At 34.3% G+C, this 25,342-nt stretch overlaps 2 protein-coding genes across 4 annotated transcripts in view; one reads left to right on the top strand and one right to left on the bottom strand.

Annotated features, from left to right (window-relative positions):
* Positions 1-25,342, top strand: part of LOC115440460 (ankyrin-3) — a 137,389-nt gene that overhangs the window by 24,704 nt on the left and 87,343 nt on the right. The gene's annotated exons all lie outside the window — the stretch shown is intronic.
* On the bottom strand, positions 1,867-3,179 carry LOC119189539. Its single transcript, XM_037439526.1, has 2 exons — positions 3,055-3,179; positions 1,867-2,290 (listed from the first exon to the last, which is right to left on the bottom strand). The coding sequence occupies exons 1-2, from the start codon at positions 3,124-3,126 to the stop codon at positions 1,937-1,939; spliced, it is 426 nt and encodes a 141-aa protein (XP_037295423.1). The 5' UTR covers positions 3,127-3,179; the 3' UTR covers positions 1,867-1,936.

The raw sequence follows: 25,342 nt of genomic DNA, 5'->3' as shown, positions 1-25,342 counted from the left end.
TAAAAGTTTAAACAAACGCTGTCAAAAACGGGTAATGCCGCAGTATAGTGGCACCGGATGCGTCAGCGTGCAGCAAGTGTCACTATTTTAGCGCGGCTTTTGGTAATTCTGGTTCTCGCTTTATGGAATTTGGGAATCCGGTCCGGTGAGTCCCAAATTATGGCATGCCGCAGAACATTTTTCATATCCGAAGCATACTTTACATTATCAATTTCTAGGTTATATTAACTTTCATAGTTTTATATAAAACAAATAATAGATACTGATTAAAAAATATTACAATTGTAATGATATTTATAAATATTGTTTTCGCGTATGATTAGTACAAAAGGGTTTCGAAATCTAACGCGTAGCAAACGATTTTATAATTCATGTTACCATTGAAGTGAGCATGTTTATTTTGATTAATGTATTGTTAGATGCGCACCAAATGTCAGTGAAATTTCAACCTTTTCAAAGTTACTATAGGTACATTCAAAATCATGTACAGAAAAAACGGACAACGGGAACTTTCGCCCGCAATACACTTTCGCCTTTAGTTTGGATAATGGTTGTGACTCAGTTGAGTGGACATTGCACCGGTTTACACCACTCACTGTACGTTTGTTTACATAAACAACTTTATTACTGTTATATGGATTATATTGATGGGAGAAAGCTAGATTGGTAGAGTTTCTGCGAAAGAAATCCTTAGTTGCAAGAATTATTTACACTGGTAAAGGTCTAAAGAACGGGTATTACATTTTTGTTTATGAAAGTTAAATTTTCACATTACAAATGTAGAATCTTTGATTATCACTAACAAGAGTTACAAGTAATATTGAATACGTATTGGAAAATATGCTAACGTTAATATATCGAATTAGCTATTATAAAATATAGATATTTGAATTCATCAAAAGAGCTCTAACATTGCCTGTTTAATACTAAGTGAACTTAGGGCTCAGATTTTACTTCGCGTTTGTTACTTATTATTCAAAAGCCATACATCTAAACAGTTCACAGTATTTGGAAATCCTAACCTTCCTCTTTGTACAACATTCAGAGGACAATGTTGGGGCCGAGTCTCTTGAGTCACGATGTAGGCTACTCTCAATATATGCGTAATATAAAAACAGGTATGAACGTTTTTAGCAACACAAAAATGTAAAAAAAAAATGTTTTTGAATACATTAATATTTAAATAAATAAGAGGTATTAAGGATAAATGATTTCAGCGCTGATCTGTGAGCTACGCCTGCGACTTACGAAGTTAAGTTAACCAGCGTGCAGTTGGAAATGTTCACATCGATTTTCATGCTAAGTTTACTATTTATTAATACCTGATGTTCAAACTAGGTAAATTGTAGATCCACAATAGCAATATAGACTTGGTTATGAATCGGTTCTCGGTAAAATCTTAAGCTCGCCAATAGATTCGTCGATATGTCTCAAATCAATGATATTTTTTCTTTTCGCGAATCAATTCATATTTCATACCATCACGTTATGACAAAATGGGAGCGGAGCATGAATGAAACATTTTGCAAAACGGGTAGATTTATTCGTTTTGAGAGCTTCCCTTGCGTACGCTGCATAAACAGTGAAAGTTACGCAACAATTATTATAAAGAAATTGTCCCTCTTAAGCAGTGCTAAAAATGTATATTAAAACAAAGCGCGACGCCGCATCTGTCTGGGTGTTTGGACGCGATAAACTAAAATACTACCCAACGGCTTTATATAAAATTGGATATGGAGATAGTTTAAGATCATGCGAAGAACATAGGCTACTTTCTATCCCGGGTAAATATATAGCGGGACTTTTATCCAGGAAAACTCTTTGACGCGGGCGAAGCCGCGATCAAAAGAGCTAGTAAAAAAAATATTTTATCAAATAGTACGTATATTTTTTTATTTTTACCAGTTAGTACCAATAATTATGATTTCTGTCAAAATTACAACACAACTCTAAACGGTACTCTTTTTCTGAAACATATTAAGAAAGATTTGAACGTTCCTACGGGATCTAAACCGTAATCTTTATTGCATGCTTCTAGATCTGAACGAATTTCTGGTTTGAGAGGAAACAAATCGATCATAATTTTATCTATATTAAGTCTTCCACTTTCCTTTGAATAACCAATTTTTTCGTTTGCACATACTAAAGCTCCAAGCGTTCGTTCGTCATCCGTGTATTTTCCTTGTTTAATTTCTTGCGCAACAAAAGTCTGGAGGCCAGATTCAGTTATGCACTTTATCGCATTTTCTAGAATCATCTCAGCCTTCTCGGGTGGAAATACATATATACTCTGAAAAATAAAAAATGTGTTGTATATTCACCTATGAATTGTCGGTTTCTGTTGTACGTGGAAATTATTCGGAAATAACTTTTAGGTACCTATTTTTATTTTATTTTGCTGTTTATTTTTACGCATTTCACCTGTAGGTAACCCCTAACACAAACGCTACCTCTCCACGGATTTAATACAATTAGTATGGACATTCTAAGAACCTACGCCATCACATCAAATAGCAATCTAAGCAATTTTGTCAGATTGCACAGATCAGTCAAAACCTACGCATACGGTACTTATTGCATTAAGTTAGTTCTAGAACCTAATTCCGCTTACCTAACACCTGGAGGAAGTAAACGGAATTTGTTGTCTTTTTTCACTCCGACTCTACGATCATCATTTCTACAAGAAATCAATGTTTGCATTGGGGATTCAATAAAATTGCCTTAAGTCTGACTTGCCCGTTTATTCCCATAAAAAAAACTTTTTTTTTGTGAATGTTACACAATATAGGTATCATTTTATGTAAATCATGACATTCTACTAGATCATTATAATAGTCTCATAGTACACTCAACACATGCGTGATAACTTTGACGATGATTTTCAAACGTGTATAATATCTGCCTTGCATTCCCATTCACCGTGTTTATAAACCATAAAGCATTGTGGATATTCGTAGCCAGTGGTCATCACTTGCCATTCATAGATCCATTCCGTAGTTAGTTTGACCTCTGTAGTAATAAAAAGTAATGAGAAATTATAATTTTAAAGCTCACCTTAGATGCTGCTAGGTTCACACTACAAATCACACTGAGAGCGAATAAAAACGCACACATTTGATTAATCATTTTGAGTACAGTTTGTTGTGAATTGTCAGAATATTCTCACGACAGTTCCGCGGCTGGTCCATGTTTTATATGTTTCAGCGTACTAGGGAAACAGTAGATAATTATTTAATTAGACAAAAACAATTGAATACGTAAAAAAGTTATTGTTATTCTCAAATTCTTCACACCCGTTACGGATTCGACAAAGTGTTTGTTTGTCATTATCACTACATAGTATAAAACAAAGTCGCTTTCTCTGTCCCTATGTCCCTTTGTATGCTTAAATCTTTAAAACTACGCAACGGATCTTGATGCGGTTTTTTTTTTACAGATAGAGTGATTCAAGAGGAAGGTTTATATGTATAATAACATCCATTAAATAGTGGAGAAATACTGTTATTTTGTTATGTTATACCCGTGCGAAGCCAGAGCGGGCCGCTATGTTTTTATATACAACGTTCACAGTTTTTCTGTAGTGTATTTAGTATCAGCATTGCACCCGTGCGAAGCCGGGACGGGTCGCTAGTTTTACATAAGGATAAAAAAAATTACGATGGCTAAATCGTAGGACTAGGCTAGCGTTAGTATCTATTTTTATTAACAGATATTGCATGTACACATTTACTATTATTGTATGTATGAATAGATTACGAGCGTGTTTTAACATAGGATAACACAAATTGAATGCATAATAATAAAATTACCATTCTAACACTACTCAATTTTGCATCGATATCCACATTCATTCAAAACTATTGCTCAAAAAGTAGATTTTTATGTTTGGATGTATTATTGGGATTTCTGAGCAACAGTATAAAGTCAAATTAAGTGAACTTGAGGTCAAGTCAATGAAAATATCCATTCGTTCTATAGTTATATTTGAAGTAGAAAACTGCAATTTTTTAGTGAGCCTTCGTGCTACTGATGGCACACAACTCGGCTATCATTTCTATACTTGCTGTTTCTTCTTTCTCTAAAACTTATTTTGTAGTAAGAGATAGAGGTATGCTGTAGTCATTTTTGTCCACAGTATAAATGGTCATGAACACTCGTGTTCCTAATGCTAGTAATCTCTCACATTTTTTCCAAATATCTATTAATTATATTAAAAGAATTGGCAATGCTTTTCTTCATTATTTTTTCTGGCAATATACGTGCCCATGGCAATGATAAAAGAAGTATAGAGGATGGGTAATATGGTCACGTGACATGCGGCACATTTCATGAACAAAATGGTGCCGACTCCGCCCCTTACAATAGTGATATGCTAGTACCGAAAATTTTGTATCGACATCGAAGAATTAAGAGAGACAAACAAGCCCCAAAAAGATCAAATACGAAAGGGGTTAGGAACTACCATAATATAAATATAACAAATCATAATGTAAACAAACAAACTGAAACTGATTTATAAGTAACAATTGTTAAACATAGCAGTACCTGTTGTGACAAACATCCAGTTGTGTTTGATCTATATTTGTATGTTGCACTATTCCTTGCTAAAAATTTAAGTTACAGATTAAGATATTTATTTAATACATGATAAATGGAATAAGATAGCGTAGCCAGCAATTATTTGGTTGGTTTTATTTTATTTTATTATTATGCTCTTTGATCGAGAAACATAACTATGGTTCAGCAAACTAAAATCAATGACCGTAAAAATGGTGGTTAAGATAATCAATTATAATAATTATTTGCAATAACAACAATATGATTATGTATCTATTTCCGTGCATGCAAAGGTTGCTCGAAACATAAGACCGCCAATTGTAAAAATATATCTTACATTTCATCTTTATGTTGTTTCTTTTATGTTTATCTATTCTTTTATGTAACAATTCTAATTTTATTCATAGCAATATATTAAAGTAATATTACTATTAGGTGAAGTATAATAATCATTACTATTTTACTTATCGGGAATATTGTTGGAAAACAGTTATCTTTACTCGCGTTAATTAAACGTGTGGTTTATGCATATCTTCTCAAAATGTAAAGAAATATGTATTTGGTGTAGGATTCCAATCACGTCGCTCAATATTCTCAATTCATTTTGCCTTGGTTTTTAAATTTTTTGGTTATCTTAAAAAATATTCTAATTTCACTTAGTTTGTCCTTCTGAATAATACAATATTGATGTGTGCTCTAACATTCTTTCAAAGACAAAAACCGTAACTGATAAACGGGCGTCTGTTAAAATATCGATATCAATAATTTCTAAACAAATCCACCCACCCATCCCTAAGCTCGTGTGTAAACAAACATAATGATTTTAATGTGTATAAATCACGCCTAAAAGGGTCCAAAGCTTAACAAACCAGATCCACATATCATTTTAATTGATAAAAACACATCCAAAAAGTAATTATACAAAGATATTTGCTAATTTTCGGTAAAACAGTTACTAACCTATGAAAATATATTTCGGGGTCTTTCTTGCGTGAATTCGATTTGCATCCTTTCACACAACACTGAGTCATTTTCGAAACTTAACAAATACACTAATAAACACACTGAACAATTGAGAATATGATTATATTACTTTAAATTCAATATTTATGAAGATTTGTTTACATCGTCTGACACTACATGTACTTGCCGACTGGCCAGCATAAAATGGCGTTTCTGCCGCAAGGCGGTCCCAGTGTGTTGAAGTAAACGAAATAGTGCCATATGCGAAGAAAGCAATTATTTTTGTCTTTTTTGTTGCGTTCCAAATAAGCTTTGAGTAAAAGAGATAGACATATATATTGACAATTCTGCGTCGATTTCCCTGACATAAATATAACTTATTCATATAGCTAACTTTTGAGGCCTGTCCTCTTTATATTTAGTCATTGGCCCATGGTTAGTGGTGATCAAATGCCATCAGGAAATCTACTTGATCTTTAATCTAAATTTGCTAAGAAAATATACTAGACCTATATAAAATGTTGCTCTGTAAAGAAATACAGATACTAGAAATACGTAAAATTAAGAAATAATAAGTATATGTGTTCTAAAACACGTATTTAAGATGATGTAGAACAGTTAAGTAATACATTGCTAAGACGAGAGACTACGGGATTGTAGGATTCCAAAGAGAAGGGACATGACATTTGCCATCATGTTTTGTTTATTTCATTGTGTACCTTTAAATTGGTGTTACTGAGTTGTTTCATATGGGTGAGTATAGAGTTTATTTCCGATTCAAATATTATGTGCTTTTGGAATTTCGCATCATGTAGCAGAGAGCTAATGATTACCACAATGATACATGTGGAAACATTCAATTTCATTGATTGTAGACCCGCCTAATAGCAAACGCAAATAATAGCAATTGAAGCAAGAAAACTGCAGTACTTTCAAGAAGATTAATATAGTGTCTGTTCCATTAAAATCTATGGGCACGTATTGAGTTATATACCTATAAGAATAGTAGATTATAAAAGGTACACGATAAAAAATCAAAGATATTTTTCTCATTCCTCAGTGCAAGTCACGGTCAGGGTTTAATTTCATACCGCCTACGAATGCCTTGAAATTAATTGCTCCTAGGTCTATTCGTAAAACGCCATCTTCGTGCGCCCACGTCTTGTAAAGATAAACGAAGGTACGGTATAACGGATATACAGTTAAAATCGATTCGAAAAAGTATTCGAAAATCATCCGAAAGGTATGTAGGCGTGCAAAGTTTGCCTTTTTATATAACAATCAATTAAAGTTACTGACATTTATCATTCCCTCGGGTACGTTGTGTTCTGACATCTTAAGATTGATTGATGCAATTACTACTTTCTCGGTAGCTTCCCAGTACTCGCCGCTAGTTTTTATCAAGCTAGCCTCGCATGTTATGCTATTAGTATGAAGAGCACGTTTGTAAGAATCTTTATGAGAAGCTTAGCTTTGAATAAATTCTGTATTTATATATCTTTAAAAAATCTATTAATAGTGATGGTAAACTCATGAAAAATCCATGTCATTGTGCTTTAATAAATAAAATAATGAATACTTACTAGATGCAAAAAAACGTTGGTTTCCCACACCCAAATTATATTACCATATAACGTCATCAAAATAAGAACATTATATTTATTGCTTCGAATATAATATTTATGTATTATACTTTATATGAGATCGATAACAAAGACGACGTGGAGGTAAAGCCTAGTTGGGAGTAGAACGGACTGTGGAGACGAATATCCACCAGTTCAAAACCCAAGGACACACATCTCTGACCTTTCTCTAGTTTGTATGTATCTAGTACGTATTTTTTGTGAAACGTCGCTTGTTTTAGCGGTCAAGGAAACCTGCATGTCTGAAAAGTTCTCCGCAATAATTTAGACATTATGTGAACTCTGCCAATCCGTAGTACGCTAGCGTGGTAAACTAAGGCTTAAACCTTCTCAATAGTAGAGGAGACCCGCGCCCAGCATCGGGATAGTATATAATACTGGGCTGACATTATATATAGGTATATATAATCCAAGATTGGCTAAATTTATCAATTTATAAACATAAAGCATCTTATTTGTACCACTTTATCGCGGTTTCTAAGTTTTATACAAAGGTATATCAATAGTAATATTATATTTTAGCCATATTGTGGTAGTAGTTAAACAAAAAATATAATTTATATCGAAACTTCTATTAAATTCATTAATCTAATTGGAATTTGCCGATAGTTTGCATATCGACATTGAAGTTAATTACTATTAGTGAGTCATTCGACACTAAAACTGGTGATTGGAACAAGGTTCGACATACCCTTGATAAAAGTAATATTTTCTTTACGCCTATACAAGTAATTAAATTAGCATAGAAGATCTATCCACATAGTTAAAACTAGTCACGAACAGGGATTACCTGTACTAAAGCTGACTCAAATCAAATGACGTTCGAAACAAATTGCCTTGTAGGAATATAGTAGGAATTCTATAATGCAAATCAAATTGCTCGATGTACTTAACAACGTAGGAATTGATGAATATTAAATAATAATGCATTATTTTGCTCTGATATCTGCGTTTTCATCAAACGTTTTCCAACTAAACATATTATAACAATATAAATATTATTATTATACAAATGTTAATATTTATTTTCTAAAGAAGCATTGTGTTCCTTACTCCATAATACATTAGTAACGATAATATTATTCTATTAACAATAAAACTTTAACTAGGTACGAGAATAGGTAAGTATGTGAATTCTCTGACCCTCACTGCGCCAGCGAAGTGGAATAAATACTCAACATTCTTCATGGTAAACTCTGCGCCCAGCAGTGGTACAGTTTACAGGGCTGGAGTTATAATTATAACTAGGTACTATTGGCACGATTTCTGTGAATGTATAGCAAGTCACATATGTGGAAACTCCAACATGTTATCGTAAAAAAATATATACTTTAAATGCGAATTTCTTTTCAAGGACTCGCATTTGCAAAACGCTCTTCACGCGACCTGTATTCATTCTTCCAAGTTGACATTCGTGTGAATTTGCGAGGTTGCTCACTAATCATATAACAAATACATTTTTTATGTATTGTACCTATTTTTTAAATATACTTTTATGTAAATAGGCCCCTTTGAGCGTTTGTAGTCATAACATACGCTAGGTGAATTTTGGGTGTACTAGTTCCATATCTGCCTAGAACATTTGGCACAAAAAGCATGAAGTTATATATGTATAGTAATAAACTGACATCCGCTGATTAGAGAAGAACTGCGTAAAGTAAAGGAAACCTTTACGTTGTATTGCACAGAACATTTTATGTGTTTATTAATCCCCTAATTAGCGGAAGCCGGAAGGATTATAACAAATGACCGTCAATAATTCTAACATTCTTCACAACGTTCCAGTAACATTAATACAAATTAACACCCTACACGCTACCGTACTGCTTTATGGCTCACCGTTGCCCGGTTAATTTGATTCCAAATGGGAGCCATTATGTCGGATGTCGGTGTCGCCCTTCCATTTTATGGTCTACACAGGTCGTCACACGTTACTGGCCACCGCGAAGCGGTTCCCAAATTTCTTTAATTAATCCATGACTTAATTACTATTGACTTGAGCTTGTTATGCAGATTTCTTCACGTGTCGACTTCATTTATCAATTTTTTAACATGTCCTTAACACCAGTTATCATTATTCTCGGCTTTCAGAATGTTGGGAAGCTGCATCAAAGGCCATCATTTATTTCGCTTGATTATCATTATCATAATGCTTAAAAGCCTAATCGTTTTCCTGGATAGAAAGACATAAATTTCTGAACTTTTCAAGTCAGTTTGATTCTTGTTGGTCCATCAATTAATGAGAAACATTGAGATGTTATAGTTGAAAGCACCCGTTTGTTGATGGGTTTAATTTGATAGTAAATTCGGATTGGAACGTTATAGAACTTTATTGGTTTGTTACATTGATAAGTGACATCGAGATTTCTTTAGAGTAGAAATTAATTATGCAGCGGACACTTCATAGTATTTACCTGATCTTGTTATATTGTCTGCGAAAGGCACAGTAAAACTTTCATGTATTTGGTAAAGTTATTTATTTGTTTTATATCATGTTTATGGCATCGAGAAAACCACGGACTACCTTGTTATAAGGGAATATAAGTGTCAGTAAGTTTATAAATTTTTCGTTATATGGCCAACTAGTCGGCATGAGTATTGCGATGGTAAGCCACACTCTCTTCAGCTCTTAGGCTCTTCTATAAGCTTTATACGAGACCGACTAAGGAATTACTCAGCTGTTTATATTGGAATAGACACATCAAATTTTGAGCAAAATTAAATGGTAAAATGGGTAGAAATTTATACGGTATCTATAAAATGCTGTTGGTATCTTGAGATACTTATAACTATCCTTAATCTTCAAACCTGAAGCTATTTATCTAATCCCTCGTTTTCGCCTTCTCATTATTTCATCATGGAAACTAATAACTGCCAAACTACTCCTGACTGTCCTCAGCGTCAGCCGGATTAAAAAACAGAATAACTGAAATTTTTATTTAATTTAACTTAAGTGGTTTGTGATCAAAATTTCCGAAGAAAAAACACCTTAAACTATAATTATAATTTAGCATTAACTATATGCACCTGTATCAGAAGCTCGAAGGATCCATGATTTGCTTTGATCATAGGTAGTATAATAGACAACGTATTTGTGTATATCACTGATCGATACGATAACGTGGGCAGGTATCAGACAAGCATCTCCTGTACGCCACACGCGTGGGTAGACAGGTCTCTTAGACCGACGTGACTAAGCCGAGCGAGTTCATCACGACGAATGTACAGACGAATTTGAAACTGAATATCATAACTGCGTTATGGCAAGTTTACAAATGAATCAAAATATTATATGTAACCGCATTAGAATTTCATAATCCATTATATATGTTCATGGATTTTTGGAGTTTTTAAAATATTATTTGAATTCGAATATATTAGTGTGGTAAAGCTTTAAGTTAATGAAGTCTCTTCCAATGATCTGAGCTTAGGTCATGATAGGTATAACTAATTTTTTCAAATAAGTATACAATAAAATTGGTATTTATATCTTTTAATACAATTTTATTTTGTAAACAAAACGAAATTAAATATCCACTAGAAAAGTTCAGTTTAGCATTCATTTTTTAAACAATCAACTATTAGTAATTTAATACGATCAGAAGTTCCTAAAAGAACAATATTAGACGCTATTTAAGTCGGTCATCAGTATTCCTAGTTCACTAAAGTTCGTTTACCTAAAACATGTTTTTTTCTAAAGTAACTTTTTTGAATTCCATTAATTTGAAAAATTATTGTATCGCGTGGGTTGACTTGTAGACGCCAAACCACCATAGTGGCTTAATGCGGTCTAATCACAGCGAACAGGGCAATTCATTGCTGTACTATAGTTTTATAGACGCAATCGTGTTAGTACATTGTACTTACATGTAGATTTTTATTTCTTGTAATTGAATTATGTTAATTGTTAGTATAATATGATATAGCTGGATGTTAACGAGGGATTTAATTACTTGAATATTTATTGCCAAATGAAAAAGATTCAGATCTTATTATCTTTTTTATGTTTATTATAATGTAAAACATTATACGTAATCAAAGCAAAGTTAATTAGTATATTGCTTTATGTTTGAGGAAAACTTATTTCGACTATATTTTCCATATCAAGCAAAACATAAATGTTCTTAATTAGCCAACCTGGATCTTTCGTTAACTATATGATGCCAACACCAGACCATTAATACACATAACTACGCCATATTTCGAACCCCACACACTTCAGATCACAAACGCATCAATATCAGAAATGGCGGCTCATTAACGTTGCATCGGTGAAGGGAGAAATGTGCCGTGAAACCGGTTCGGAGGACCACGCACATCCGCCACGCCGCTGTCCCGCTGGCCCGCTTACCGTGACAACTGACAACTGACAACGCGATCGAATTGGCCACAAAACAGTTATCATACTCGGCTCAGTGTCTAAGCTGGTGGCGCTACATTTATACGAGAATAAATTTGTCTCAAATCATAGGCTATATGGTAGTATTCAAGAAACCGTGGTCGCTTCTAGAATTTGAACTTCCAAAATGTTGTATTATTACGAAAGCCTCGGTGCAATAATTGTATTCCGGCACGACTACCGCGCTGATGTCTCGGGATCAAATCCTCAGTCGGACAGACAGACTGATGCCCAACAAAATGATCCTATAAGGTTTACTTTTCAGGTACGGGATCATGAAATGTGATGTAATATTTTAATTGAGTATATACACGTTTAATTATTATAGGCCTCGTTAATAACAAGTGTTTAAATTATGTTTTTGCTGAAAAAATTATCATTGTTTGCACAATTCAACCTCCACAACTCATTAAATGGACAACGCTCGCATGGAGTAATTAAAATAATTTCAAAAACTCTCCTTTTCATTGTTCCCAAAATGAGAGGCGAAATAACTATTAACTTGAACAAAAACAGGAATAACGAGCTTCAAAGAGTTTTTTAATCTAAAACATTTCATGCGTCGAAACTCCGACGAATGTATTCCGAGATAATACCTCTACTTCGTGACAGGATAATGAAAAAAAGTAAATGTTACGTAAAAGGTAAATTTTAATGTGGCAGACATGGAATTTTAGTGGTATACTTTTATAGAGACGTTATAAGGTGATAGTGAACGTAAGTGGTAGTAAAACGAACATATTTCTTGTCTAATCGATAAATTTTGAGGTAAAGGCTATTTGTTCAGTTGTAGAATTTGTTACAGGGAATAGCTAAAGTGAATATATTTGGTAGTGAACTGAGAAATAATTACTGGACACCTTAAACCTTGTGATTATAATATGTTTATCAATAATCAGATTGTAGGAGGCTGGTCATCATCTCTTTATAACCTAGAGCTTGTTCTAGTCATATGTGGAACATTTATCTTACTATATGTGAATTTTCGTATTTTTTTCGGCAACTACGGCAATACCGTTTTCCGCAATCCAAACTCAAGTAAATCGTGTCGGAAATCCTTACATAGAATTTTGGATTTCGAGCCTAACTCACGACCCCCATTATTAATTGTAGACACGTAAATCATCGTTGTTTATTCTATTTGGATGCATTTACGTCACAAACGACTTCAACATGTATTTTAAAAGCAAGGATATTCTCATGATCTTATGTTTTGTTTACAAGCAGCTACAAAAAGGATATTTATTACCCTATTGTTGTTTCTAAACATTAAAATACAAAAAATCCCAGAGCCTGTAATATTCTTTTTAACTTCGTCCGAACCTTAAATTATGTAAAACACAGGTTGAGGAGCCGAAAGAAAAACTTTGTAATTCAATAAAAGCTGGAACATTTTTTCTAAGAAAGAACCTTGACGCTTCGGTTTGATATATGATAGAGCTTGTTATTCTAAGGAATAACATTAAAGAGTTTCTAGCAAATGCTTTTTCGATAGCAATTTGTCCTTCAGTTTTGTGAATTGCTAAACTTTTTGTTATAACCGTTTTGTTTCTTGTGATTTCTTTGATTTGAAACACTACGACGAAATATATTTTTGTTACTAAAGTGCTTTAGTTTCGAAATGTGTTCATGTGTGTCTACCAAGTTTCTGAATTCTGTAATATAGTATTAAGAAATACTCAGTTTGTTTTTATACGCTGTACTACTGCTTTTTATTTAAGAATCATAGAATAAGTAGTTATGTTTACTATATTATTTAAATACATTTTCTTTATGGTTTTCGTTATTGGAATTGCATCTATCAGGAAATAAACATTAAGGAGACCGAAGTTATTACTTCAGAACAAAGCGTTTCTCGAGTTATAAAACCTGAATGTAGGTCGAATCCTTATGTGCGGATAAAAGCGATTTTATTACTCCCTCTGTTCTACTTTACGATTTCCGTTACCATAAAAAATATTACAAAAAGTAGGTAAAAATTTAGTTGATCTTGAGTACTTACTTATAATTAACACTAATTGCATGCCGGCAAATTATTCTCAAATAAAAAACCTTAAAAACATCCATTGTCCTCTAATGCAAAAAAGATCCGGATGGCGTCATGTTTGTTGCTGAATTTTGGATAAGATCAATTCTCAACTTAAAACGAAACCTGGCGTGGTGTATCAAAAGAGATCTCTTTTTCATTTTGCGACAAGAATTCTCAAAATTCTAATACATTTGCCCGCAGTACATAAATGATTCTGTCAGGCTTAGGTCATATTTTATTACGTCGCGTCGTGCCGGTCTGGGTAGATTTAGACATTTTAAGTGTCATAAATTCTCTTTGTATTTTATTTAGCATATAGAGGTACTCAATTAGATCGCCGATATACCCTGAATAATACCAGTTACTACACAGTCCTAGCGTCTAAAGAGTTGTTTTAGAACAATTCCTATTAAGGAAGCCTGTGAAGTGCGAGTCCCCAGCGATTACAAACAAAATTATAAACGGAGCTTACTTCCCGTTCCTGTTGAGAACAAAACCCAGCAAGTTTCTAATCGCAAGCTCGTATTTAAGTTCTGTAGAATATTACGTAACATCCTATTCCAGACAAGTTCGAAGTGAATTGTGGAGACGTAGGAAGACGTAAACGGAACTGGGCGGTCCGCCATTGTCTTTATTTTTCCATTTTTCTTTTGTATTTCTGACGTTTATGATGCTGAGATGGGGCAGCGAGGCGGTGGTTAAAATTAGTCTATTGTTGTACCGGATTTCTGCTTTTAAATAATTTTACCAGAAGATTACGTAAAGGGACTATTGTCAATGTAAAAAAGAAAAGCTCAGGCTATTTTATTCAAGGATTCTCTGAGTTAGTGCTATCCAAAAGGCTAACAACCGAATTTGCTGCAGTTGCACTTTAAATAATTAGGTTTCTTCTCGATTTTTGTATTTTGTTAAATATCTAGGTGCTCACGGCTCCGCCGCGCCGGGTGTAAATCCTTTCTACCAAACAGAAGTTTACAACTGCGTTTTTCCAAGAATAAGTCTGTATTATACGTGCCGTCCTTCTTTCAAACCCTGTTCGTAAGCATAACTTTTGTATTTTTTAACCTTCACGTTCCCCTTGTCAGAAGAAGTAAGCAAATATCGCATCTTCCTCTCCCATGCTTATGTAAGCATTGGCAGGTATAATGTTTACAATATCAATTTCAATTTCTTAAATTAAATAAATATTGCTGACGTAATGACTGATCAGACCCCAGTCTTCCCCATGTCATCACAAATAAGTAAACCATAGAGCCCCTAAGTTCTTACGGAATACTTGCACGGCCCCTGTAGTCATTTACTTCTTTTTTACTAACATTATTACAAACTCGAACATTTATAGTATACGCAGAATGTCTTTTTGGTAAGGTACAGTTTTTAATACACCTGTAGTACTTTTATTTTTTAGGTATCAATGAATTGTCGTTCGGTTTAATGTTTATTTCTTTTAACTATAAAAAAGGCCTACGTCTGCAATCTTTATTCATAGAAAGTATATTCACAGCATTATTATAATTTCACGTCTAGAATGCGTACCTAATTACGATGAAAGTACAGTGCTTCGTAATCCTTTAAGGCATGTTAACAACATTTCGTCTCTACACAGAGCGCCTAAAAGCTACACAAACCGGTTCCCTCACTCAGTTGCCAAGCATAAAGGCTTACTAATTCTTCATGTCGCCAACGTTTATGCTCGTTATGTTTGTATAATGTGACATAAGGGAACTCACGGAATGAGGAGCGCGTGCCCGCTGTTTGTTTCTAAAGATTGAATAAAGTTACACGTCTTGCTGAGATTGTTGATTAGATCTTTATTCCTTGATCGACTATTAGATAATCATTGTTATCAACATAAACAAGTTACTTATTTGATGGAAATAAATCCCCTCTTATTTTCGTTTTCCTAAAATATTTTAATGTTCAGCTATTACGTGCAGTTTACGAGCATTTAAGTTTGTTTGCTTTTAAATTCTCGGAAACACTTAAGACTCGGTGTTTGACTATACATCTCACTTTAGATTCAACGAGCGTCGCGAACCTTCGTCCATTTTCATTTACACAGTACCGTTTTCTGCGACAACTACTCGGATCTCTCAATTTGACATGAACTGTTCGGATAATTTTATTTTCTAAACCGTGCAATTCAGTGTTCCGTTTGTTACAATTTGCATCGCGGATGACGATCACGATGCGAATATTAATGGGATTTTTTAAATAAAATAAAAAAAATAAAAATGTTTTATTCATCACGTAGGCGAACATAGTTGCACTTATGATAAGTCAAGGTACATGAAAATATTCAATTATTACTTAATTAGACTAGCTTATATAAACAAAGACAATAAAATAAATGAAAAATATACTTAGTAAACAAAGAAGCCAGCTCGGGCTGGCAGGGAAGAAGAAATAAAATTATGTATGTATGTATTTTTAAATAAGCCATAAGGGAGAAACGCGTCGCGATCCTCACCGGTGAGGACAATAAAAGCCCTAACCTAGCTAACCTACCAGCCTTTCACTAACTACCTAAGCGATGACTACCCGAAGAAGAAAGGCAGAAAGAAACTCCGGGCTTTATTTATTGTCATCAATTGTCCATTCTTTTATAATATTGTTATGAAATATATATATATTTTTTTAATAAGTCTTTTCTATACAAAGTCTGATTAATTATATAAGCTAATACACGCACATCACCGTAAAATTGCGGAGAAAATCCACATAAAAGTATTTAGCAATAACTAAAAACTAACGGAAAAAAACAATAATACTAAAAAATTATAAAAACTATGAAACAGTCAGTGTACAGCGTGCATACGCCTACATTTACAAACATAATATTTTCATTTCATATTTTGTCGCAGATCTTGGTCAATATAATTAAGATTATAAATTTTAAGGCTGGTGCAACAAAATGATCGGTCGGTCGTCTATTATACATTGATAATTCAATGAGTCAATATAAAATAAAATATGTCACATAAATTTAAAACTGTTACCCAGTATAATGTCAAAATTGTAGAAAGGTACACATGAGACGGTTATGTAGTTAATTTATAATATTGGCGTTAACATAGGGTTGGACAGGGTGTGCAGGACTGTTTTTCCAAACCGTCTGATCATCGAGGTAATCCTTTACATTATAATACCCCTTTGACATTAATTCGCGCTTAACATGACACTTAAATTTGTAGCCGGGCAGATTGGTTATTTCAGGAGGGATTTTATTATAGAATTTAATACAATTCGCTAGATAAGATTTATTTGTTTTACAGAGCCGGAAATTTGGAACAACTAGTTTATTCTTATTTCTAGTGTTCAAACAGTGCAAGTCACTGTTTTTCATAAAAGTACCTAGGTTCTTACGGACATACATAATATTTTGAAAAATGTATTCAGCTGGCAAAGTTAGTATATTCACCTCCTTAAACAGTTCTCTAAGGGAATCGCGAGACTGAAGGTTATAAATTGCACGAATCGCTCTTTTCTGTAAAATAAAAATGGTCTGCAGATCTACTGCAGTACCCCACAGAAGAATGCAATAAGACATAATGCTGTGGAAGTAAGCGAAATATACTAACCTTGCCGTAGCCACATCAGTTAAATATCTGATCTTCCTAATAGCAAAGACTGCAGAACTCAATTTACTCGAAATTCTTTGAATGTGGGGTCCCCATTGTAATTTCCTATCGATAGAAACCCCAAGGAAGACTGTAGAGGGTACTAATTCTAGTTTATTCCCGTCTAAATCAATATCAGTTCCATTAATCTTGTTCTGTAACGAGAATCGAACACATTTAGTTTTTGCTGCATTTAATAGAAGATTATTGGCAGAAAACCAGTCAGAAATCAATTTAAATACTTTATTTGGCTCTACACAATTTCCTTCCCTTCTATTTAGTTTAAATATTAGTGAAGTGTCGTCAGCGAATAATACAACTTCAGCCATTTTGTTAATAATGTACGGTAGATCATTAATATAAACTAAAAACAGAAATGGTCCCAAAATTGAACCAAAATTTACACCGTAAATGTACGCGATAGCATTGTTAAGATTATCATAGCCATGTTTACAAGCAACGTCGCGTCGCGTAATGAACGTAAACAGTCTGTCATCACGAACCTACGTGCTTCAAATTAATTAGCTGATTGCTGACTGCTTACTATGCATGTCGTGTCAACTTGTACTTTAATACTATTAGACACCTGTTCAGGTCGACTTGCGGATACAGTGTGTCTAACTACTCCGACTGACTTACTGTCGCAAATTGAGATAGCTAGAGATCCTTGACTATGATTAAAAGCCTTAAAAGACGAACAAGAGTCACTTAGATAACTCTTACTAATATGATACAATAAATACATCGGATCATATTTAGAATGAATCATCGCTACATTACCTAGTTTGATAGTTATTCAACACAGCAGGGGTATTCCCGCCATGTTTTAAATGTCCTTGCGGTGTGCTAATATACAAGACATCTAAGCTCTCTTGAATACTAAATGTGGTCGTTATCTTCACTCAAACAGTTAACCGTATTTGAAACTAACGCTCTGTTTGTAGACAAGCTTAGCTATGGATTAGTAAAGGGTAATGGATTTAGGAATGCGAAATGTTGCGTTTTGCGGTCAAATCTACCACGTGATATGATTATCATTCCCTAAGCTATTCTGGGGTTTGGAATGTTAGGAATGCACGTTATTGAATATGCGTAATAAATTGGATCATGTTTTTATTGTTCTATTTAATCCGTGAACTACGTTCCTAAAGATCGTTCCTAAGTTCGTTGTTTTTGCTTATCTTAGTTAGTAAAATTGTTTTTGGTTTTATTACACTTAATGATGTAAAAGAGAGCGTGAGAGCACATGTCTAATTCAGTTACAGTCTGGTGACTTCCCAACGGACCGATAAGGGCGCCATCTATCACTGTGATTTTCGGTAAATTACGGCGAAGATTTCTTGCGGTATACGTTAGAGAAAGTTTATTGCTAATTTGGTTGGTATATAATTAAAACAAAATTACAATAACTTCAATAAATTATTCTTCTACATACAGCCATGTATGTAATGTTCTTTTTTTAAAAGCCATTAAATCGAATCGAGACAAACTTGCATCAAAGCCGAGTAAGAGGCGTGTCACGTAACATACACATTAACTAAAGGAAATGCCTCGTTAGCGTATCATTATGTAATTACGCTAATCAAATGTACACATAGCTAATCGTAATCGCTAATCAAAGAGTGATGTGTGTCATTGCCAAGTTCGATCGCATCGGTGTGGCTCCAAGAGGTGGTTGACCGACTTGAGTTATCTAACAAGAACTGAACGAAAACGGTCAATTTCTTGCTGTAATGTGCTTTTAAGGTTATTTTAAAATAAAGTTACCAAGTAAAAGTCGGGGTTTAGAGAATACGCTATCTGTACCTATTGTTTATGGGTTTGTGATGGTTTTTAAAGTAATACGATTTTAGGAAAATAAATTAGCGCTTAGGGTAGCATTAACCCAACTTGTGGCTGTATTAAATAATTACCAGCTGCACTAAATGTGTATAATCGAAAATTTCCATCATTTTATGATCCTACCTCTGTTACTGAGAGAAGATCAAATATCATTACTAATTACAGTAACGAAATACTATAGGTCTAAAATATGAATTGGACATGCCGATCATAATTTTGTAGTCATTAAATCTAGCAAAGATACGCAGAATCTAGCCGGATATATTGAGCGAAGTTTATTACGTAACTACAGACGCAACCCGCACAGATGCTCATTACCATCTACTGCACATACGCGAAGCCTTGCAGATAATGAGGCCCCGAGAAGCTTTAGATATGGAAATAAAAGTAGACAAAAAGCGCAAGAGAAAGAAAATATGAGTATTGAGGATTTGTTGTGGCTTAAATGCGGTTTATTAGAACTTTGTACTTTTGTTTAAATTTTACCAACTCTAACATTTCTTGTTTATTCGAGAATCGTCTATTAAGCATTTTAAATGGATTTATGTCTATCCTACACTCGATCTTACTCAATCATCTGTGGTTAATCAAAATCTTATTAAGATGCAGAGTAGATTGCTTCTCGTAAATATAGCAAAACATCATTCCAATTTACACTAATGTAGCTGTTTTGTCAAGTGTCAAGATTCTTAATAAAACCCATTAAATGTTATAATTTTAAAAGCAATTATGATTTTTTTGTTATGAATATGTATTAGCGATGTCAGTGAGCTGGGCAGGGCAGCCGTAGAACGCGTCGTGCATGTCACATAACTGGGTCACCAATCGCTTTGTTTAGACGCTTCCATTAGGTAACGCGTCATTAAATTAAATGGGCGCCCAACGCGGTGTTCACGCACTGCACGTGCATAATCATAATATGGAATTATAGATACCTCGATCCATCTAATGCAATATATAAATTAATGGTGATAGGAAAAGCTTCTGAAGATACAACATATTACATTTTTAATGTAAATTAATATGGATTGTATAAAAATCGAGTCAAGCTTGAATGCTATGTAATAGTTATATCAGTGGTAGTATGCGTAGAAGTATCGTCAAAAGTATTCGCGTAATGTGTAATAAATACGTTTGAATATACAAATAATTAAATTATAGCATTCTGTCTGCCCTCATAAATTCTTTATGAAGCATACATTATACTTATTACCGCTACATAAAGGATTATCATAATTGAGTTCAAATTTTTGTCTAAGCAATACCTAATTGTCTATAACAGTTGTATAATGCCATCCGTAGCCATCGACAAACTTAAAACAAATTAAATGGATTAGAAACGAACCATCCATGGAGCATCTTCCACTCGAGTTATTTCGATGTCGTCTATATTTAGAATATGTTGGTCAACAAGCCACTTAATGCTCGTAAAGGATTACTTGAATGGATTAATGCGTCTTTAATTTTCAAGAGTCGGGTATCTTAACTATTTTGAGATTGTAAAATTAATATTTATAAACAAATCTCTATGCTACGACATTGAAATCATTTAACGCCTTCATTACACACATCATCACGCTTTTATCCCTGAAGGGGTATGCAGAGGCGCAACCAGGGCGCCCACTTTTCGCCAAGAGTATTCCATTCCATAATGTGATAGGGGGTGAATTTATCACCACATCGGGGACAAATTCCAGATTCTGGACTGAGCAGAAAAACCTAAACATCACCTTGCCCGACCCGGGATTCGAACCCAGGACCTCGAACCGCTGCCGTACCGCGCAAGCAGTACAACTGTTCACCCGTGGCAATCAACGTCTTAATTATGATGTCTGTAATCTTTGGTTTTTATTTTTCGAGTGATTAGTCATCGTATTCAACAAAGATCATGGTAGTGGATCGTGCTTCTAAACTGGAATTAAATGGGATACTCAAATTAGAAACCGTTGACCACCTCATTTACCTGGGCTCTAGCATTAGTAACAATGGATCTAGCGAAGGTGAAGTCTGCAGGAGAATTGGAATGGCTAAAGCTGCAATGTCTCAGCTCGACATAATATGGAGGGACCGGAGCATCAGCAACAAGACAAAAGTGGCAGTGGTGAGTGCTCTAGTCTTCTCTATCTTCCTATACGGGGCAGAGACATGGACACTAAAAGCTAGAGACCGCCAGCGTGTAGATGCCTTTGAAATGTGGTGCTGGAGGAAGATGCTCCAAATTCCGTGGACGGCATTCAGGACCAACCTCTCTATCTTAGAAGAACTCAAGCTTGATAAGAAACCGAGGAAAATCCTTGAGTTTTTTGGCCATATCGCCCGCAAACCAGGTGATAACCTCCAAAAATTGATAATCAGTGGACAAATGGAGGGCAAGAGATTGAGAGGCAGGAATCCAATGCGCTGAACCGATCAGGTCCGCACCACACTCAACATGAATGTGGCTAAAGCGGTTCGTGTCGCCAAAAACGGAACCAGATGGCAAAACATCGTGCGCGAAGGACTGTTTCCCTGATGACTCACGACCCCCAGCATTGGGGAATCGATGCAAGGAGGAGTCATCGTATTATGATGAAACTAATTAATACATGGATTTTTTGCCTATACCAAAAATATAGGATGTTCATTACAGAAATAACAGTTAAATGAGGGTGTATAAATATAGTGAAACAAATTTATTATCGTAGCTTCTGAATTTCAGTACCAATGTAACTGGCTGCTTTTTGACCTCGTAACGTCTAGAGAATTTGTAGTTTTATCTACATTGGAATAAATATTCACGAGTAGTGTAGTTTGTTTCTCGATGTTGGTAGAATTTATGTTATGTCATTTTCAGGAGTGTATCCTATTTCGAAGCCAAAATGAATAATATCACAAATAGAATAGTAAAGTGAAACATGAAATTGCAGTCACATTTCTATTTTATTGCCTATTTCTTTATAGACCTGTTTTTGTAAGGATCCAGGGTACAACTTATAAATACAGAAGCTTCTTTGCTTTATAATTACTACATATATGAATAGAAAACTTAGACGGTCATTAGAATACCTATACTTGATAATTTGTTAAGAATCTGTTATAAAACTGTCCTATACCATACTAATAAAACGTAAGATTGATTCTATCGACTGGGGAACAATCTCATAAAGTATAATCACTTCAAACAAACTTTCCATTAATTATAAATCCACCTCCCTGCAATCAAAATGATATGAAAGCTCAGCAAAATTTGAAGAGCGCGCTAATTCTACAGATTATCTATCCTCACACTGACATTATAATTGCAGTGTCCAATCTGGTTGTAAATTAGCGATGAAAGTCGACGAATACGAGCACGCTCGGCGCGAAAGCAATAAATCCAAGAGCATGACCTGACCTAATTACGCAGCTTTCCTACAACAGCCGAGTTTAAGGCGTAGAATGCGGACGGATTTTTCAATCGAATTGTCTGAGAAGTATGTTGGGAAATGGGGATGGATTAACAATTATTTTGTAAATCATTAATACAAGCGAAAAGAAGGGTTGCCTTAGGGTAATATATTATCATTAATTTTCTAGAATTACACCTTACTAACAAAGCAAGGCCGCCATTAAGGGAATAGAAACAGGGAAAGGTTTAATAAGCCTCTGAATAAATATATTATATTTACTTTTTGTTCCTGTGGATTCAACTAATGAGTTCAAGAGATTCAGACGATACAGACTGTAATTAAGCTTGATCATCTTAATGATGCATGTTATGCGACATAATAGAGCCAAAGATATTATAGTGCGCTTTCCACTTACAACACGTTGCATCTCTCGGAGCTGGCACGTGACTTAGCTAGTCTATAATCATACATAAGCAAGATGAAATGACATCATGGACTCTAGTTTCCAGTAACCAAAGTGTGTTGTTTTAAACTTATCGCTGTTTTCGGGCAACCCTAAGCAAAATCATGCTCTGAGGGTATAAAATGAAAACTTCATAGCTCTGAACAATATTAGTTGGGTTGTTAGCGTGCATTAAATAGTTTAAATACAGTTGAATTTCATACACCGATTCTGGTTTTCTTCAGATCATTTAGTATCAAACGATAGGGATGCTCGAAGGAATTGAATTAAACATCAACTCTCCCCATCAACTTTGCTGCTAAACAACTCGCTGAAAGTTCAAATTATATAAACGCAAATACTCCCTCTGGTACCAACTAGCTAGAACTATTAACTGAATGGTGTCGACCCCAGCTAGATAATCACCGAGTGGCATAATTGTACAAGACGTTTACGTAGGTAATAAAGATTGATGTCTGCTTGTTCATCGGAGTTTGCACGTCATGCTTCTATACGCTTTGTGTAAAGCCTTTGAATGGTTTATGTGTTTTTCAAGTTTCCTTACAGCTAACCCACGGCAATGTATTGCTGTCTTGAATTTTGAATTAAATATTAGAATGAAGTTAAAGATATTCTTAAATATTTTTTTAATAAGACATTACACGATGACATGAAATTTATCTAGAATTATAAATGTAAAGATATACGCGTGTTACAAACTTCAAACACGACGTAATTTTGTTGCAAAACTTTTAGTAACATCTTAAGACAAAGTTACTCAGAATAAACTCCAAAAACATGCCAGACTTACGTAAAACCACACTAGACTGATCTTGAGATACAATGCGGGGTCAAGTGGGAGCATTTATCCACGTTTAAGATCTGCCGACAATTAAGCTTGACCCCCGTTAGCAGAATATACGAAGGATATTCTTTATCTCACAGGTACGAGTACTTTTGAGTTTATATAATGCGGTTATAATGTAACATATTGATTGAGTGCTAAATTATTTACAAAGGGTGAATGAGTTAATTTTTTTTTTGCTGGTAGAACACGCTGCTCCCCTAAAAGTACAAAAACCTTCCATAATTGGAACAGAATGTAACTTTACCAAGAAATTTTCAGTTCGTTCGCAATAACCATTTCACTCCAAGTAAGTATTATTGCTTGTGTTCCCCGTTTACTACAAATAAGATTTTTCGTACTTTAGACTTCCACACAGTTTGTGGGACGAAAATTAACTTCACTTAATAGTTAACTATAAATAATGGAAGAATTGTGTACCATGAACTTATTGCAAGAAGCTCGTCGGCGTGTCAGCGGTGCCACCAATAAAACTTTCACATTTCAGCCGATCGAAGGGACGGCCCCGTTCCGCGCACTGTTGAATCCAAGTTGTTTGTAAACTTGTGTATTGCGACAGTTCAAATGTTTGTTGACCACATTCTGCGTTTAAAAGCGTGGCACCCAGCTTGTTGCAGCTGACTATTCATTATGAAGAATAAAAGTAGAATATCCTAAGTCCTAATTGCTAAGACGTTAACGAATTTAATCGGCATAGTCTCTCCCAAATCCGTCAATTTATTTCATGTTAATAATTCTATTTTGCCCCGTGATTAGTATGTAATATTTATAAAATTATTAGAAAATAGAATTGGGTTAGTTTAGTTATACTTAGTATTTTTGTCAACACCAGTCTCTTGTCGTGTGTATCGTTTCATCAAATAATTTGATTTATAAATAAACTACACATATATGCAATAGTATTTTGAATATGTACTAAGGCTCATTGTAAATTCATGAACAATTTCAAGCGCCTGACAGAATTCTACTAGCAAAATTGTGAGCGCGTTAGAACCTGCGAGCACAGGCGTTAGATACTTTAGCAATTCATTTTTATTATTTATAGAAAACAAAGTTAACTATATTATATTGATATTGCTTTTTTATAAATATTTCACCGGGTGTTTGGAGACCAGAGAATAGGAATAAAATTTTAGTAATGTTTTTAATAGGTTCGTGAGGTCGCCTTTATTACTTATATCTAAATTGTATAATATAAGGCTCTATGCTAAGATTTCATGTTTTATAGGAGCCGCAAACTTTCAACGCAATAAATGTGCATCACACAAACTTCGACACATTTAGGTCTATGGAACCTTGCGATAGTTTGCATCTTTATCACTATACGTTGTCACATTTAGAATGAGCCCTGTAGCAGCTGTCAAAGTAGTATCTTAGGAGCATGTTAAAATAAATATTTCTATACGATTTATTTTATTTGTTAAATTCATGGCTCACATCGAAACGAATATACTATAATATTTAGTCTTTTACATTGTATCGCCCAAAAATATGAAACTTACAGGCATTATTTCAATGACAGCTATCACGGGGCTCACCTTAAATTTTACAAATTATTAATAAGTATGACATGCGAAGAAATATGCGTGACTCAAAGTTTTCTTATGTACACAA

This window comes from Manduca sexta, chromosome 3 (genome assembly GCF_014839805.1).
Source record: "Manduca sexta isolate Smith_Timp_Sample1 chromosome 3, JHU_Msex_v1.0, whole genome shotgun sequence".
In the NCBI taxonomy this organism is placed as follows: Eukaryota; Metazoa; Arthropoda; class Insecta; order Lepidoptera; family Sphingidae; genus Manduca; species Manduca sexta.
This window is presented reverse-complemented; position numbering and strand designations above follow the sequence as displayed.

Coding starts and splice junctions, on each gene's coding strand:
- LOC119189539 (XM_037439526.1), bottom strand. CDS start 3,126: ATGATTAATCAAATGTGTGCGTTTTTATTCGCTCTCAGTGTGATTTGT. Junction 2,291..3,054: donor TGAACCTAGCAGCATCTAAG/GTGAGCTTTAAA, acceptor TTTATTTTTCAG/AGTATATATGTATTTCCACC.